The 15,337-nt window shown below is 38.7% G+C and overlaps 1 protein-coding gene across 9 annotated transcripts; it reads left to right on the top strand.

Annotated features, from left to right (window-relative positions):
* The first annotated feature begins 534 nt into the window (after positions 1-534).
* Positions 535-5,316, top strand: LOC133807098 (B3 domain-containing protein Os01g0723500-like). 9 transcript variants are annotated; one of them, XR_009879153.1, is made up of 8 exons: positions 538-835; positions 1,440-2,070; positions 2,457-2,647; positions 2,745-3,276; positions 3,402-3,476; positions 3,679-3,848; positions 3,997-4,378; positions 5,060-5,316. XR_009879153.1 is itself a non-coding variant. In XM_062245249.1 (7 exons), the coding sequence occupies exons 1-7, from the start codon at positions 740-742 to the stop codon at positions 3,965-3,967; spliced, it is 1,704 nt and encodes a 567-aa protein (XP_062101233.1). In that variant the 5' UTR covers positions 535-739; the 3' UTR covers positions 3,968-4,145. The 9 variants fall into 9 exon arrangements, 6 of the variants coding, with proteins under 6 accessions (XP_062101233.1, XP_062101229.1, XP_062101230.1 ...); XR_009879152.1 differs by lacking the exon at positions 5,060-5,316 and adding an exon at positions 4,554-4,899; XR_009879151.1 differs by lacking the exon at positions 5,060-5,316 and adding an exon at positions 4,501-4,899.
* Positions 5,317-15,337: the final 10,021 nt, after the last annotated feature.

Genomic DNA, 15,337 nt, shown 5'->3' with positions numbered 1-15,337 from the left:
TGAAATTAAATGATCGAATAAATTTTTTAAATTTATAATATTAATTTAAATTTTTTAATATTTTATTATATTAAAATTTATAAATATTCTTTTAAAAATAATTATAAAGAATATTTAATTTTAAACCTAGAATCAACTTAAGTATACGTGCGCATTGTACGTTCTATTTACTTAATAGGATTAAAAACGTGACAAGTACATCGGTACAAAAAAAAAAAGTTACACCATAGAAACTCTCTTAAGTATTTACTTTCATAGAAGAAAAAAAATTGTCTCCTCTTCGCGAGATTAATTACATGTGGGAGCGTTCCAGAAAAATAAAATAAAAAATGTGGGGCGTTGTCAGCCATCTAAGATAAACTTTCACGCGAATGAAATCGCGTGTTATTACTTTCGATTCTCTCTCCCCACGCTTCGTGAAGTACTGGAGATTTCACAGGAACGTGAGAGCACGCGCCTTGTACTACTGGCGGGAAGTCATCAAGCTAGATCCCGTCCAGAGGATATAAAGCTCACTTAATTTCTCAAGAAAAATATTTTCCAAAATAAATAAAATCTCAAGAAAAACAAATCAATAAATAAAAACAGTTTGGTTTTGAGTTTTGATCATCGTATTTATTTATTGTTGTTATTTCGAAACATAGTTCGTTCATGTAATTCCCAGGAAAATGTTGAAGGGCCGTTTGGTTGCCGAGAAAATTTGATACAAAATCAGTTCTGAGTGAGAAAGGTCAAAGTGATGGTTTCCATGGAAACAGAATCTACGAGTGTGCCGAGTGGTAAAAGGCCTCACTTCTTTGCGTTTTATTCTGCTCATTTAAGCGCAGAACAGCTGGTAATCAATCTTCACCATAATATATATTGATATATATATCATATATTCTTTTTCTTTTATTATTTCCATATTTCTTCTTTTTTAATTTTCTTGACATCTTTTTTAATTAATTTGGTTTCTTGTGTGTGTTGGAAAAGATTAGGGTTAGGGGAAATTTCTGGTTATTACTGTATGAAGATTATATGGTTAGAAAGAGTTGATAGCAGAGAGTTAGAGCTTATTTTATTCGTTATAAATGTTTATTTTCATGGAAAAGAGAAGATTTTGATTTGTGAAAGTAAATGTTTGATTTAAATTATTTATTGTGTTATTACTTCTTCAGTTTCATGCTTTGAGAGTAAAACAGGTGTATGCAGTTATTAGCGGTTCCAAAGCTCAAATTAGGTTCGTCATTTCATAACTAAAAACCAAAACTAGTAGTCTAGCACCTACGTTCTGAATTTCTTTTCCCAGAAAGCTAAGTTGGAAGTAATGTACTACCCTCTAACTAGTGCACTGCCTGTGCCTAGTATAAGGAAACTGGATATTTTGTTAGAATTTAGATTGTTCAAGATTTCATCTGTGCTCATTGTTGGGTTTTCTTTGAATTTCGCTTTCATGAAAGGAAACGTTACTATGTCTTGTCAGTATTTTGGTGGAATACCTGTTGCATTGTTGGAGGGTGACACATTGCAATCTGTCGCAGAAAATTCCAACGAAATTCATGAAGCACATGGAAGGAAGGTCTTCTGGTTCAGTTGCATTAGAGGGTCCCAGCGGCAAGACATGGCTGATTAATTTGATTCAGAGCAATGGCGATTTATTCCTTCATCATGGATGGCCAACATTTGTGAAAGATAATTATGTGGAATGTGGTGACTTTTTAATCTTCCGGTATGACAGTGAGTTGCATTTCACTGTGCAAATTTTTGATCAAAGTGCATGTGAGAAAGAGGTGGCATTTCATTCCAAATGCAGTCAGGATTTCCACGATCAAAATTTGGGGAAGAAAAGAATAAGGGAAGATGGTATCTCGTCTTCAGATAGAATTGTTGAAGGTGTTCTAAAGAAAATGAGAGAGGATTCTCCTGAACATTATTCAGATCGGATACACAGCAACCAGGAAGCAGTATTGGATTTATGTCGTAAGAATGGATGCCATTATGAATGCGTGACAAGACCATGTGAACATACAAATTATTCCAAAGAAACTCAACAATATGGCAGTTTGTCAAAGAAATGCGATGAAAAGCCTGGTAAGGCGGTTGAATGTTCTCTTGGTTTTTTAATATAAAATTTAAAGAAGAGACGTATCATATATAAAGTCCTGATATATTGCACGTAGAATAAATAAGAGCTGGCTTTTCTCATTTTGGAGTTAAATAATGTTATAATCTAAATTTATGTAGTTACATATATGTACATAATCACCGTTTATTGCATAATTTATTTGTATAAACAATGTAAAATTCTGTTAGCTTAAGTCTCTTTTTTCAACGCAAAAAAGAATGTCATCAATAATAAGTGTTTATGCTTATTATTAATTAGTTTCTTTTTTAACGGATAAAATGAGTGTCTTTGATAATAAAACCATTAGCTGGTCAAGATCATTATAGTTTAAAATGATTATTCTTTATTGTAGCTTTGGATATTGTTTTATTCAAAGCAAAGGCCATGCAGAGTTTATGTAGCAAAGCAGACAGATTTAATGTCAATGGTGGAGGCTGTGTGCAAATGTCCGCAGCACATGAAGTGGTTCAGTCATTTACTTCTTGCTACCCTTATTTCGTGAGAATAATGAAAAGCTTCAATGTCAGTGGTTCATTTACTCTGGTGGGTTTTCCTTTTGTTTTAATTGTCTTTAGTTTTTTTTTTTTATTTGAGCTCTTTGTTTATTGTACGTGTGTGTTTCTTAAAAACTATTTTGCAGAACATACCCTATCAATTTTCAATGGCACATCTTCCGAATTGCAAAGTAAAGATTGTACTTCAAAATTTGAATGGACAATGCTGGACGGTTAATTCCGTACCATCTACTAGAGTTCATACGAGTCATACTCTTTGTGGGGGATGGATGGCTTTTGTCCGTTATAATGCCATCAAGATTGGAGATATCTGCATTTTTGAACTTGTGGGTGAGTGTGAATTTCGTGTGCACATTCTTGGAGTTGGAAATGAAGAGGTTGACTGCCAAAGTGGTAAAGTTGCTTCTAGTTGGCCAAACACTGGGAATGCTGTGACATCACACAAGAGTATCAAAGGTTTTTCCAAAAAAATGAGGGGAAACTCTTCTAAGGCTCATTCTAAAAGCTTAAAACTGGTAGATGTATCTGATAAAAAAGTTTCAAAGAAGCTTACAGAGGTTCCCTTTGCTAATGATGTGAAGAAACACGGTAACACATCAAAAGCTTTAACTAAAGTTGCACTTTGTTCTCAGTCAAATGCAGCCAATAAAAAGTTGGGTGAGTGTTCCAACTTTAATACTTGAAAATAATGCCACTAAGTACACTGGTTTTGTAATTTGCCATGTTAATTCTATGTTTTACACTATATTTTATTATGACTCTTTTTTTCTTGTCGTTGAAAGGTGCAAATGGGGTAATTGTAGTTAGAAAAAGGAAAGGAGAAAGTGGCAATGAGGCACAACCAATTTTTCAGAACAGTATGTTAAGATATTGTGTTCTTATAATAGTAATTCAAAATATTAAGTTCCTTGAACTTGTTGCAAATAATTAATTAAAAAGTAAGTTGTACATAACTGGCTTTTACCGGAGTTAAAAGGCTGTGGCGCATGCATAATTGAAATGTTTATACATCTTAATATTTTGGACTTGAAAAGAGTTTTGAACTGTAAAAGGGGACAGTTGTTCACAGGTCAAGAGGCGTTGAAGATGAATTAGGATCTCAACCTAGAAGTGGTCCAAGAATGCTGTTAGCACTTGACGAAGAACGAGCAGCTCGATCCTTTTCTTCTTGTTTCCCCAACTTTGTGAAGATCATGAAGAAATTCAACATTAGTGGTTCTTATACCTTGGTGAGTCTTTTGTATTTGGGGTGTTCTTCTAAAATTTATTGGAAATTATTTTTTGTGATCAGTTCTGAACTAATTCTGATTTATTTGTTGGTTATTGAATTCCTGTGCAGAAGATATGAAACTTTCTATGTTGTTTCATTTTATGCAGAAAATCCCACACCAGTTTTCTACAGCACACCTCCCCAACTATAAAACTGAGATTTTACTTCGTAATTTGAATGGAGAGTGTTGGACTGTTAATTCTGTCCCAGACTCACAAGGGCGACTTGTGCACACCTTTTGTGGAGGATGGATGGCTTTTGTTCGTGGAAATGGTGTCAAAATAGGAGACATCTGCATTTTTGAACTGGTTGGTAAATGTGAAATGCGTGTACATATATCTGAGGTGGGAAAAAGAGGGCTGGACCATCAAGTTGGAGAAGCGACGTCTGATAACCTAGCTCTGATTTCATCTACCAGCGAGCATCTTTCTTTGTGACGTGTATGTTCTACCAGTATTAGCAGGTCAAATTCCCTGGAAATACATTGTGGTGAGCTTAGCCCTTTGCTCAAATTTTCTTGTCAAATTTGACTGCATTTACCTGATTGTCTCAATGAGTTTAGTTTTGTTGCTGCTAACTTTCTGCTTTTGCTTACTAAATTTTCCTTCTAGCGGCTACATTATGTGCAACTTTCTTTCATCTGATTTGGGTGCATAATTCCTAGTTTCTGTTCAACTAGCTAGTTGTCGCTTGGTGGATAGAAGTGGCCTGCAAGCTTTAACTTCAATCCAAAATTTGAAGAAAGATATTCGTAAAAAGTAATTAGAACTATTTAGGCTATTACATAAACTATAATTAATCTTTCTATCAATTTTCAAAAGGTTTGGTAAGAACTTGATACTCCTTGCACTACTCTGTGCAGTTGCCCTAATAATAAGTGCAGTTCTTTGTTTCTATCAGTGAATTGATAAGAAAACGGTAGTGACAGGGCTTAGTTTATCCCATTTGTGTTAAGGAAGTTGTTTTTTTGTGCAACTTTGCCATGTGTTAATACATTTACAATTTTATAATTTCGTATCAGTTTTTTTCTCCTAATTTATTAGTTATTGTCTAAAGTGACCGCTAACAAATTTTGTTTTTTGAAATTTAAAGGTAAATTATGATACTCGTACAAGTATTTTTTTTTTATGCGTTTTTATTTAAGAAATTATAGTAAAACTTATATTTTAGATTTTGGAAGACTTAAGTTATGAGGTAGCTGTCTGCTGGTTTTGAGTTGAGGACTTGTACTGGCTACAACATCTCATCCATGCTGACGACGAGCATACTGAGGTGGGCAGCTTCACATTTGGAGACACCATTCAAGGACCACCTCATATATTACAAAACAACAATTCATTCCTTTCTGCATTTTTTTTTCGTTTTCTTTATTTCAAATACTCGAATAGATTAACAATACATCCGCTTGTCCCTTTCGTTTTTGTCTTCTTCTTCTTCTTCTATTCTACGTTCATGGGACCGTGCAAGAGCTCAAAAGTAACCAAAATCCACAAACGGAGCATGGTTCAATCTCTAAAATTAACGTTGGGAATATGCCATTTATATATATATATAAAATATATATATTTTTCAATACTATATCAAGAGTTTATAATATTTAAGTAATATTTACAATTAACATCCTACATTGTTTACAATAAACATTAAATGATTGGGTGATTCTCAAGTAGTTTCCCCTAAAACTCTTCTAAAAGGGGACTGCCAATGCACCTCTATTCTGTACTTAGATAGTTATAATCATATTTTTTTATATTATAATATATATTATAGTTTCAGTAAGCATCTCATGAGTTTTTGAAAAATTCTGAATAATTTACGATATCAAAATTAAGGTCCAAATATTTTGTTGCATGTGCCTATAAAAAAAAAGGCACACACACAATAAATGTTTGAATTTTGTTTCTAGCACCTTAAACTAATCATAATTTATTGAAAATTGGTGGGATTCTTATTATAATTACAATTTACAAAGTCATAAAAAAAGTTCGGAATAAAACTATCTTTGTACCAAAAACATAATAAAGTACATCCATAATTTTCTTTTGGCTTTGTTTGGAGTTAGAATTTAGGTAGGGAAAAAAAACTAAGGAAAAAATGAGGAAAGAAAATGTGTGGAAAAGTAAAATATTATTTTCTCATGTTTGGTAAGGAAAGAAAAATGGTATAGAAAAAAAATAATTTTCTTATAATTCTTTGGCTACTGCGAGATTCTTATTCAAAGTCTTCATTCTATTATTGACATGATCAAAATGACAGGATTGCTCAAATTGTTTGTTAACCAAATGAGCAACAGTTGCTAAAGTCGTCTTTGTAAAAACTATTTTTTTTTTGTTTTTGTGCATTTGGTCAGTTAATGAATCGACCAAAAAATCATCCATATCATCATTCCATGTAAGTTTTTTTTAGTGCCAATCGACAAGTTGATTTGTGCATCTTCAATATTTTCTATCTACATAAAGAACATCTACAACAAAACATTTTAACATATAACTTCCAATATTATTTTGAAAACAAGCTAGCAAACAACATTGTACACTACATTCACACTAATCAAATCACATAGTCTAACTCAACAATCATAGGTGCCTAGATAAAAAAAAATTCAGCCAAGGTAGAGATGCAAAATTTGACCAAGTAAGTGAGAAATAGAGCAATTTTGCTTCCATCATATTTTTGCAAAACTGTATACAACCAAAATTATAAGAAGAAATTTTATAAGTTATAAATAATTATGTGGAGAAACAGCCCGCATCAAAAAGAGCATTTATATATAATAAGCCTCAAAAAAAAAAAACAATACATTTAATTCTCTTTTAAGGGGCATTTTATCAAACAAAATATAACTAGTTATTAGAAAATAAGCAAGAGCAAAATCTTAACATACCGGTTCTAAAGATTGTGATTGTGATGTCCCAAATATTTCAAATATTTCCACAGCTCCCATAGCTCTTTGTTTCAATGGTGGTTGGGATAGTGGAGGTGGCCTCATTTTATTTGGTGGACCCGATTGATGGTGTCTTGAATGGGTTGGTGGAGTCGACGATGGAGGAAGTAGATGCAGATGTGGTCGCAGAGGTGGAGGAGGTGGTGGTCGCGGTGGTGGTGGTGGTGGTGGTGGTGGTCTCATGGTGGAACTCAGAGATTGAAACAATCAAAGTAAGAGGAGGAGACCTGAATGGTTTTCTTGGTTTTTTCAGCTTACAAGGAATACAAAGAATTAGGAATCACATAGAGAAAGACCTTTGGCATCACAAAGAGCAGCATTCTAGAAAAATATTTAATTACAATAAAAACTATAAGGATAATCATCTTCTTAAATAATCAAAACTCATTTGCCACCATTTTTAAGCAATGTAGAACCATTTTTCAAAGAAATCAATTCTTGCAAAAGCATTAAAAAATCATTTTAAACCACAAATAACAAGAACAATATTCAACAGATAATATGAAGGGGATATGAATATACATACAAGTTTTCATGCAAAATAAATATGATAATTGAATATACATATAACTGGTCCTAGAATTATCATGATTCAACATATATCCATAATAGACAACATGAAAAAAAAAATTGATTTTAATCTTCAAGTAGTTCCATCACTACTAATCTAGAATGCTAGCTTATTAATTGATATACTGATAATCCAATGAACATATCTCTTATAAATATACACATCATACCATTAGTGTCTCACTTGATAATCCAATGAAGAGATTTCCTATTCCAACGTTTTTGTGTTCATGTATAAACAAAGTAAGGGAGATCATCATATTTAAAACTATCCATTGAATTCAGTGAACCAATAACTATGAAGTTTTAACCAAAAAGGAAGTTACTTAAAAGGCCACGGTTGCACTCAATTCAAATTTGAAAGGGGTACATTTATTTTATTTTTTGCTGCAAGTGAGCCCATCAAAGGCAGGGGAACACAAATAATTAAGATGAGAAACAAAAATGCACAACTGGTAGAACGAGCAACCAACCAAAGAATAACACAAGGAGGGTAGGCTGCCGATACCAAAAAGCCACCTGAACAGATTAGCATAAGGGGGGCTGCCCTGTAGTTATCAAAGACGAGCAGGTCTACGCTTCTTGTTGTGAATTTTTCTTCTTCTTTTCTTTTAGGATATGCAAGTCTACATAATCGTTTAATAAGAAATGAAGTAGTAAGTAATTTTTTAAATATTATAAAAATTAACTCTAACAATTCGGGTTGCAAACACTTTGAATTGATGTGAGTAATTAAGAATTTGCAAGCTACTTTAGAAAAATAAAATGAGCAAATTAAACTAAATCAATGAATAGTCACTTTGTCAAATGAATGATGAAATAGCTAGGAATATTAATTCCCCCTAATTTGTAGTTCATCCCTAATGCTATAGCAAAGTTCACATCAAAGTTACTCTTTTAACTAAGGTTCTATAACAATTGCACATGTCATCTTTCCAAATGCACATGCTAAAGTTCTCACAATTAATCCACATATTCCTATGCTAATCCAATTTCAAGAACACAATTTAAGCATTAATCTTATATGTTTGCATGGTGAATACAATATTCCCATAATATTCACTAATTAATAATATAATTATTAACATACATCAATTAAGCATATCCACTAATTTCAACCCTTCCGGAATTAATATTAGCTTCTATCTCACTAAAGTTGATCAATCTCAAGCAAGAATTAGCAATAAACATAGCTTAATTGAACAAGAGCAACATAGCGTAAATTTAAATTAACAACTTGGGGTTCACTACAAATTAGGGTTCATTAATATCCCTAGCTTCAAAAGAGTTAGCTCATACTCAAAATAAAAAAAATAGCCATAAACATTCAAAACCATTGTTTCCATGAGTTCAAGAAAAGAAAAGAAACGCAAACTCGAAATAGGAAAAAGATTAAGAAAATCTAGCCTCAAATGGTACAGAGTTTTCCTCCTCTTCCTCTTCTTCTTTCTCTTCTCTTCTCCCACATTTTCCTCTTTCTCCTTGGTGTTTTTTCTTCTTCAAAAGTTGTAGAAAAATGGTCTTCAATGGTCTTGGGCGGCTACTGCCAGTTGAAGAGGAAATATATTTCCTTTTTTAGGGCTCAAAAAATGGGTATAAACCCTCTTCTCTCTCTCACTCTCTACGTGGGGACCACATATTTCCCTAAAAATATCAACTCTTTTTCCACCTCATCATCCATCTCATCATGTCATTCCATCTCATTTAATGACTTGCCAAGTATGCATGAATGACTTAAGTTGCTGACTGTGTACACTTTGCTGTAGCAAAGTTGAAGTGATGCTACAGCAAAGTATCAGGATTTCAGCTCCAAGATGCTTTCTTTGCACAATTTCCACCAAGCTTTCCAAGCATCCTTTCTTTTTGGCCTTCAAAATAGATATCACATTTTTTAGTTCATAATCCAATTATTTTCTAACAAGGCTTATCATTGATTAAAACAAAATTCACAAACAAAATTAAAAGACAAAATGACTAAAACCACACATTAGTGACACAAAGATTCTACTTCACTAAGATTTTTAAGTCCAAAAGCTCAATTAATAACTCTAAAATATAGTGTTGTCCATATTTTCACATCCGACACGTGGCAACCCCCAGTGACTGGTTTGGACGTCCGTAGATATCCTCGGGGCTTGTTACTGCCCGAGGACTCTAGTCGGAGCAAGGGTCCTCTTAGGTGAGACCTTGTCTTTGACAGTGGGTCATGGGTGCCTTAGTAAGTTACTCCTCGATGTCCGTTCTCAGAACTGTAAGTTCTCCAATTCGGACAATTAAGGCGAGGGCTCTTGTCTCTCAATCGCCTCCCAGGTCCGAGATTCTGGTTCTTGAACCTAAGATAAGGTGCAACGTGTCAGTAAATGCAGGTTTTCAGAGTTAGAAGATCATTTGACAATCTTTATGGGCGATCTGTTAACAATGTTGTTAAGTGTACGACTCGACAATTCGCACACCCACTACGCCGCCTGACATGGAAATACTTACAACACGCCCAGGCAGTGCTTGGGGCATGTTCCCTATAAAGTAGGTGCTTTTCGGCAGTGGGCCCCGCAATCTAAACGCTGCATGAGAATACACCATTGAAGCTTGCAATCACAAGCTTACAATCCTCTTAATACCAGAGACTCGTGGACTAGGGTTCTTTTATAACCTGAACCACATAAAAATTCTTGCGTTCTTACAGTTTACTTATTTAATCTCTCTTATTAAGGTTGATAGCGAAAAATGCAGTCAACATTTTGGTGCTTTCATTGAGAGCTTGAAGAAAGTAGTTGAAACATTCACGATCATGGTGAATACACGAAGAAACGTTACAAATGAGGTGCTCCCTCCTACCGGAGTTGAAGGAGGAGAACCCAATAGGCAACCACCTCAGGATGTACCTGAGATGATGGACTACGATGAGTACGCCGAGTATGACGACGAAGATACTGATGCCGACCAAGGGTATTATGGGGACAAATATCCTTAGCCCATGGAGGCGAAAGAGACGCTGGAAGTGGTGGTGCTCCGTGAGCAGGTGGCTACCCAACAACAAAAAATTGGTGCTCAAGAAGGTAAGATTGCTGCCCTTCAGGAGATGGTACTTGCCATGAAGGCCACTCTTGCAGCCCAGGGGTTGCAAGTGGACCCCAATGGCAACGTGACAGCTGGGCACCCAACAGGTGTGCCACCTATCAACGCAGCTGATGTACCTCCCGAACACCTGGCTGTAGAGGCGCGAGACCTACTAGCTGGGGTGCCCACCGGCCACCCAGCAGGAGTTGGAGCCTCAATGCCACCGTAGGACTGTGGTAAGGGAAATGCTGATGATAACCCTGCTTCGAAGCATACGAGGGCTCGTCAAGATCCTGAGGGCCACTAGGTTCCGCAACAGGCTGGTAAAGGTAATGAAACAAGGGCCCGAGGACACCACCAGGCAGTCAGCGCCCGTGGAGCTCGGGGCATTTTTCCCTGACGCGCCCATACGGATTGTGTGAGGCCTGGAGCTGGTGTCCCTTCGAGACCTAACCAATCCCACAAGAATAACGACCCAGGAATTCGCCCGAGGAATGCCCCACAAAATCAAGAATGGGGCATCAGTATCTCGGTAAACGAAAACAAGTCTGATGGAGAGACCGAAGTGGCTCATCCAAAAGATAGGCCGACCTACGAGACAACCTCAATGCTCGGAGGTGCAATAAGGCAGGAGTACACGAGCCTACTGGAAAAGGCCTGTTGGATCTCTGAGATAATCTCAACGCTCAGAGAAGAGATTACCCAGCTAAGAGCATCAACCGGGATCGCGACCCGCTTCGTGCGAAGTTAGAAAGCCTGAAATAGATAATGCTCAGGATGGCCAAGCGATAAGGCCACGAGTCTGACTCAAAAGATGAAGAGGTAGAGTCATGCGCTCCTCACCTTATTGAGGCCCCGCTACCTCTAGGATTCAAAATGCCATCCATACCATCCTATGATGGTGGTTGGGATCCCATGGACCACCTGTCCAAGTTCAACAGGTTAATATCGGTGCATCGTGTCTCCGACGACGCTAAGTGTCATGTGTTCCCACTCACCCTGACAGGACCACCAGATGAATGGTTTAAGAAACTCCGACCAGGGTCCATTCAGACATGGCAACAATTATCATCCGCCTTCCGAAGATAGTTCATAGGAGTTTGGAAGGTAAGCTTTGAGGTCAACACCTTGGCCAACATCAAGCAAGGACCTTTCGAGACCCTCAAGGCCTACATCAAACGCTTCTAAGAAGCGGCGAGAACCAAAAGGGTCGATGATGGCCAATAGTTAATGGCATTGCAGGCTGACATACGCGCGGGATCCCTACTCTGGGATGATCTCCAACGAAGGGGATACCGGTGTCTCGACGACTTCATTCGTCGATCACGAGAATAGATTAGCTGGGAGGACGCCTAGATCGGGGCATTCGGAGCGTCTGCCCTTTTCCCTGCGTCGACCGCACCTAGCCCCATGGCCTTGGGGATCCAATACTCCCCTTATGTTCACATCCAACAGGGCTCGTTGGGAGCCCAACCTAGCCAGAGCGCCACCCCTTCCGGTTACAGCACCATATCTGCTCCCATATCTGCACCATATCTGCTCCCATATCTGCTCCCTGGATTTGGTATGGCTCCGGCTGGGTTTGGGGCATCGCCCACTGGATACAACACTTTTCAGCCTGCATTCAGTGCTATAGCTGTCGCCCCATCCCAATTAGCTAAATCCAGTAGAGCTCCCATTGGCGCAAGGCGCAGAGGGAAGGGTAAGGGTCGCAAACCCAGGGGGAGCGAAACCACACAACTCGAGAAGGGATTCGCATAAAGCGAGAAGTACGTCTCACAGTATTCAGAGTGCACCGACTTGGTGGAATCTCGAGAGAACATCTTCATGGCCACAACACAACACGTTCATTACAGGAAGCCGCAGCCCATCCGAAGAGACAGGGATAGGCGGGACCCTGGCAAATTCTGTCGTTTCCACAAACGACATAGGGCACCACACTAATGAGTGTCGTCAACTCAAGGATGAGATTGAGAATCTCATCAAGTTGGGGCACGTCCATCAATATGCTAAAGGTGGAGCGCGTCAAGCCCAACCTCTCATGGCAGGACCGGTGGTCCCACCTATCGCACTGCAGGCCCCAGCGGTGGCTCCTGTGATTCCCCAACATCCAATGGCTCAAGGCCCTCCTCCGGTGAATGGGCGGGTAGGAACCATCTCAGAAGGACCTCACTTCGGGGTACCTCATGAAGCTTGCAGAACAGGTATGCGCAAGCTTTGAACCACGATGATGAGGTAATGGCTTTGGCCCAGCTACCTACCTTAATGTCGCGAATGACTGACCAAGTCATAACATTCTCCGAAGACAATGCTTGGAGAGTGCATTTCTCGCATCACGATCCGTTGGTGATTGAGAGCCAAATCTCCAACAAAATGGTGGTGCGGATTCTTGTGGACAACGAGAGTTCGGTGAATATCCTGTTTAAGCCAGCCTTCGAGAAGATAGGGTTGACTACAACAGACTTGTCCCCATGCGCCTCAACACTCTACGGGGTCTCGGGAGAAGCCCTTATCCCGATGGGGCAGATAAAGTTCCCCGTGACGCTTGGAGAGGTACCTCACCAAGCCTTCAAATACTCCACCTTTGTAGTGGTGGACTGTCCCTTAGCATACAATGCCATTTTGGGACAACTAGCATTGATGGAGTTTGGGGCCGTCACCTCCATCCGTCATCTGTGCATGAAATTCCCCACGGATGCAGGTATCGGCACAGTCCACAGTGACCAGAAAGAGGCGAGACAATGCTACAATGTCTCCCTCAAGGCTCCCGTGATGATGGTAAAGGAGGAAGGTCCCAAGAACTTCGAGACCTTAGAGGTACAAGTTGTGCAAGACTCGGGACCTGACAAGTAAGACCCAAGGGTTCAAGAGGAGGGGTCCATTGAACCAATTGAGGAGGTGGAAGAGGTAGTTCTTGATACCTCCACTCTCGACAGGAAAGTAAAAGTCGGGGTAAGCTTGAAAACGGAAGTCCACGAGACATTGGTGGTTTTCCTCTGAGAAAACCAAGACGTGTTCGCATGGTCACATTCCGATATAACTGACATTGATCTGAATATCATATGCCATGCCTTGAATGTCGACCCTAGCTTTGCTCCCGTCTAACAGAAGCAACTGACATTTGACCAAACTCGGAAAGAGGCCCTCAAGGCCGAGGTGGACAAGCTCCTATCCAGTGGGTTTATTCGAGAAGCCCAATATCCCAGGTGGCTATTGTAACGACCCAAAAATCACTAATAAGGCTTAAGGGCCTTAATTACTATGTCGGGAGGGCATTATCAGTTTATGTGTGAACTAAATAATTTAATGCACGATTATGTGCTAAGCATGCTTATATGATTATATGGATATATGAAATGCATGTCTACGAGTATTAGTATGCATATAGGCCCTGTTTATCTTAGAGGGGCATATCTGTAATTTTAGCCCGTTGAGGGCATAAATGTGATTATATGTTAAAATTGTGAAGACCACATTATTATGTGGATATATCTGCAGCATGCAACTTGAGGCGATCCTAGGGAGCCAGTTAGCAGGAAAGTCACAACGGGATCTAATACTTGACTCGGGACGAGTCAAGGGGTATTTTGGGTATTAGATGGTTATTTGGGTTATCAGGTTATGGAAATAAATAATTTGAGATATATTTGAGATTAGGAACCTTAGGAGGGAATACTGGGGAAATTTTCCATTTTTCCCTCGGGGACGTTTTTGGTACCCCGAGCTTTAGGATTAACTTAATTAATTAGGGGTGAATAAGAAAAAATTAAGAAAGCAGTAGAATAAGGCCCAAACCGACCCTTTCTCTTTCTCTCAGCTCATTCCTATCATTTCAAACATTCTCTCAAAGAAGCTAGTGAAACCAAAGGAAAGCTTGGCTGGAAACTCAGAGAGTTGAGTTGAAGCTTTGGAAATTAGCTCAGTTTTAGCTAGGGAATTCAATCAGGAGTTGAGGTAAGACTTGAGCCACATTCTTGGTCATTTAAATTATATAGTTTTGAGCTGGGTTCTAAGTGTTTTTGAGTTTTGAAATTGAAGACTGAATTGGGACTAGGGACTTGGGAGTTAGCTTAGCAATTTCTTGGTCGATTGGCACTTCAGTGAAGGTAAGCTCTAATTTATGGTTTGGTATCTGAATTCTGTGTTTTCCTGGCTGGTTTTGGTGTTCTTGAGCTTATGGGTTTCAAAGATTAAAGTGTAATTTTGATGAGTTCTTAAGCTAGGTTTTGTTGGGTTTTACTGCTGGAATCATGTTAGGATGTTTATGATAGTTGAATTGCATCATTAGAATGGTTTTGGGTGGATTTGAGGTTTGATTGTTAAAAATGGTGGGTTTTCTGGGTTCCAAGGGGTCGGGCCGCGGCTCAGTTCTTGGTGTGTTGCGGCCCTCTGGAGTAGATGAGAGCTGAGGAAGAAGGGCGGCCCACGGCATGGGGAGTGTTGGGCCACGGCCCGTGTCTGTTATTTGGTTAGGCTGGGCCTCTGGATAGGGGCGGGCCGCGGCATAGAAAGCTTGGGTCGCGGCTCTTAAGGGAATTTTTGGCCTTATGGAGATTTTAGGCGCGGGAACCTAACCTAGGGTGCTCGGGATCGATTCCACTATCGTGTTTGGTGGAATTCGATGTTCCGGAGGCTAGAAATTGGTCAGGAAACCTTTATACAATTATTAATGGAATCCTTTATCTTGGTTGTGACTAGGTGTAAGCTAGGGCTTGGGAAACGAATCGTGCTCAAGGGTCATCTCTTGTAATCAAAACAATTGGAATTAGAGGTAAGAAAACTGCACCTGCTTGTGAGTTTATGACGGGACTAAGGGTTCCCTATTCTTGTTTGCATTATGTAAGGTGGTATTATGCCATGTGAACAGTAAACAAACG

Source organism: Humulus lupulus, chromosome X (assembly GCF_963169125.1).
Source record: "Humulus lupulus chromosome X, drHumLupu1.1, whole genome shotgun sequence".
NCBI classification, from domain to species: Eukaryota; Viridiplantae; Streptophyta; class Magnoliopsida; order Rosales; family Cannabaceae; genus Humulus; species Humulus lupulus.
The sequence above is the reverse complement of the archived record's forward strand: the minus strand, read 5'-3'. Positions and strand labels throughout refer to the sequence as shown.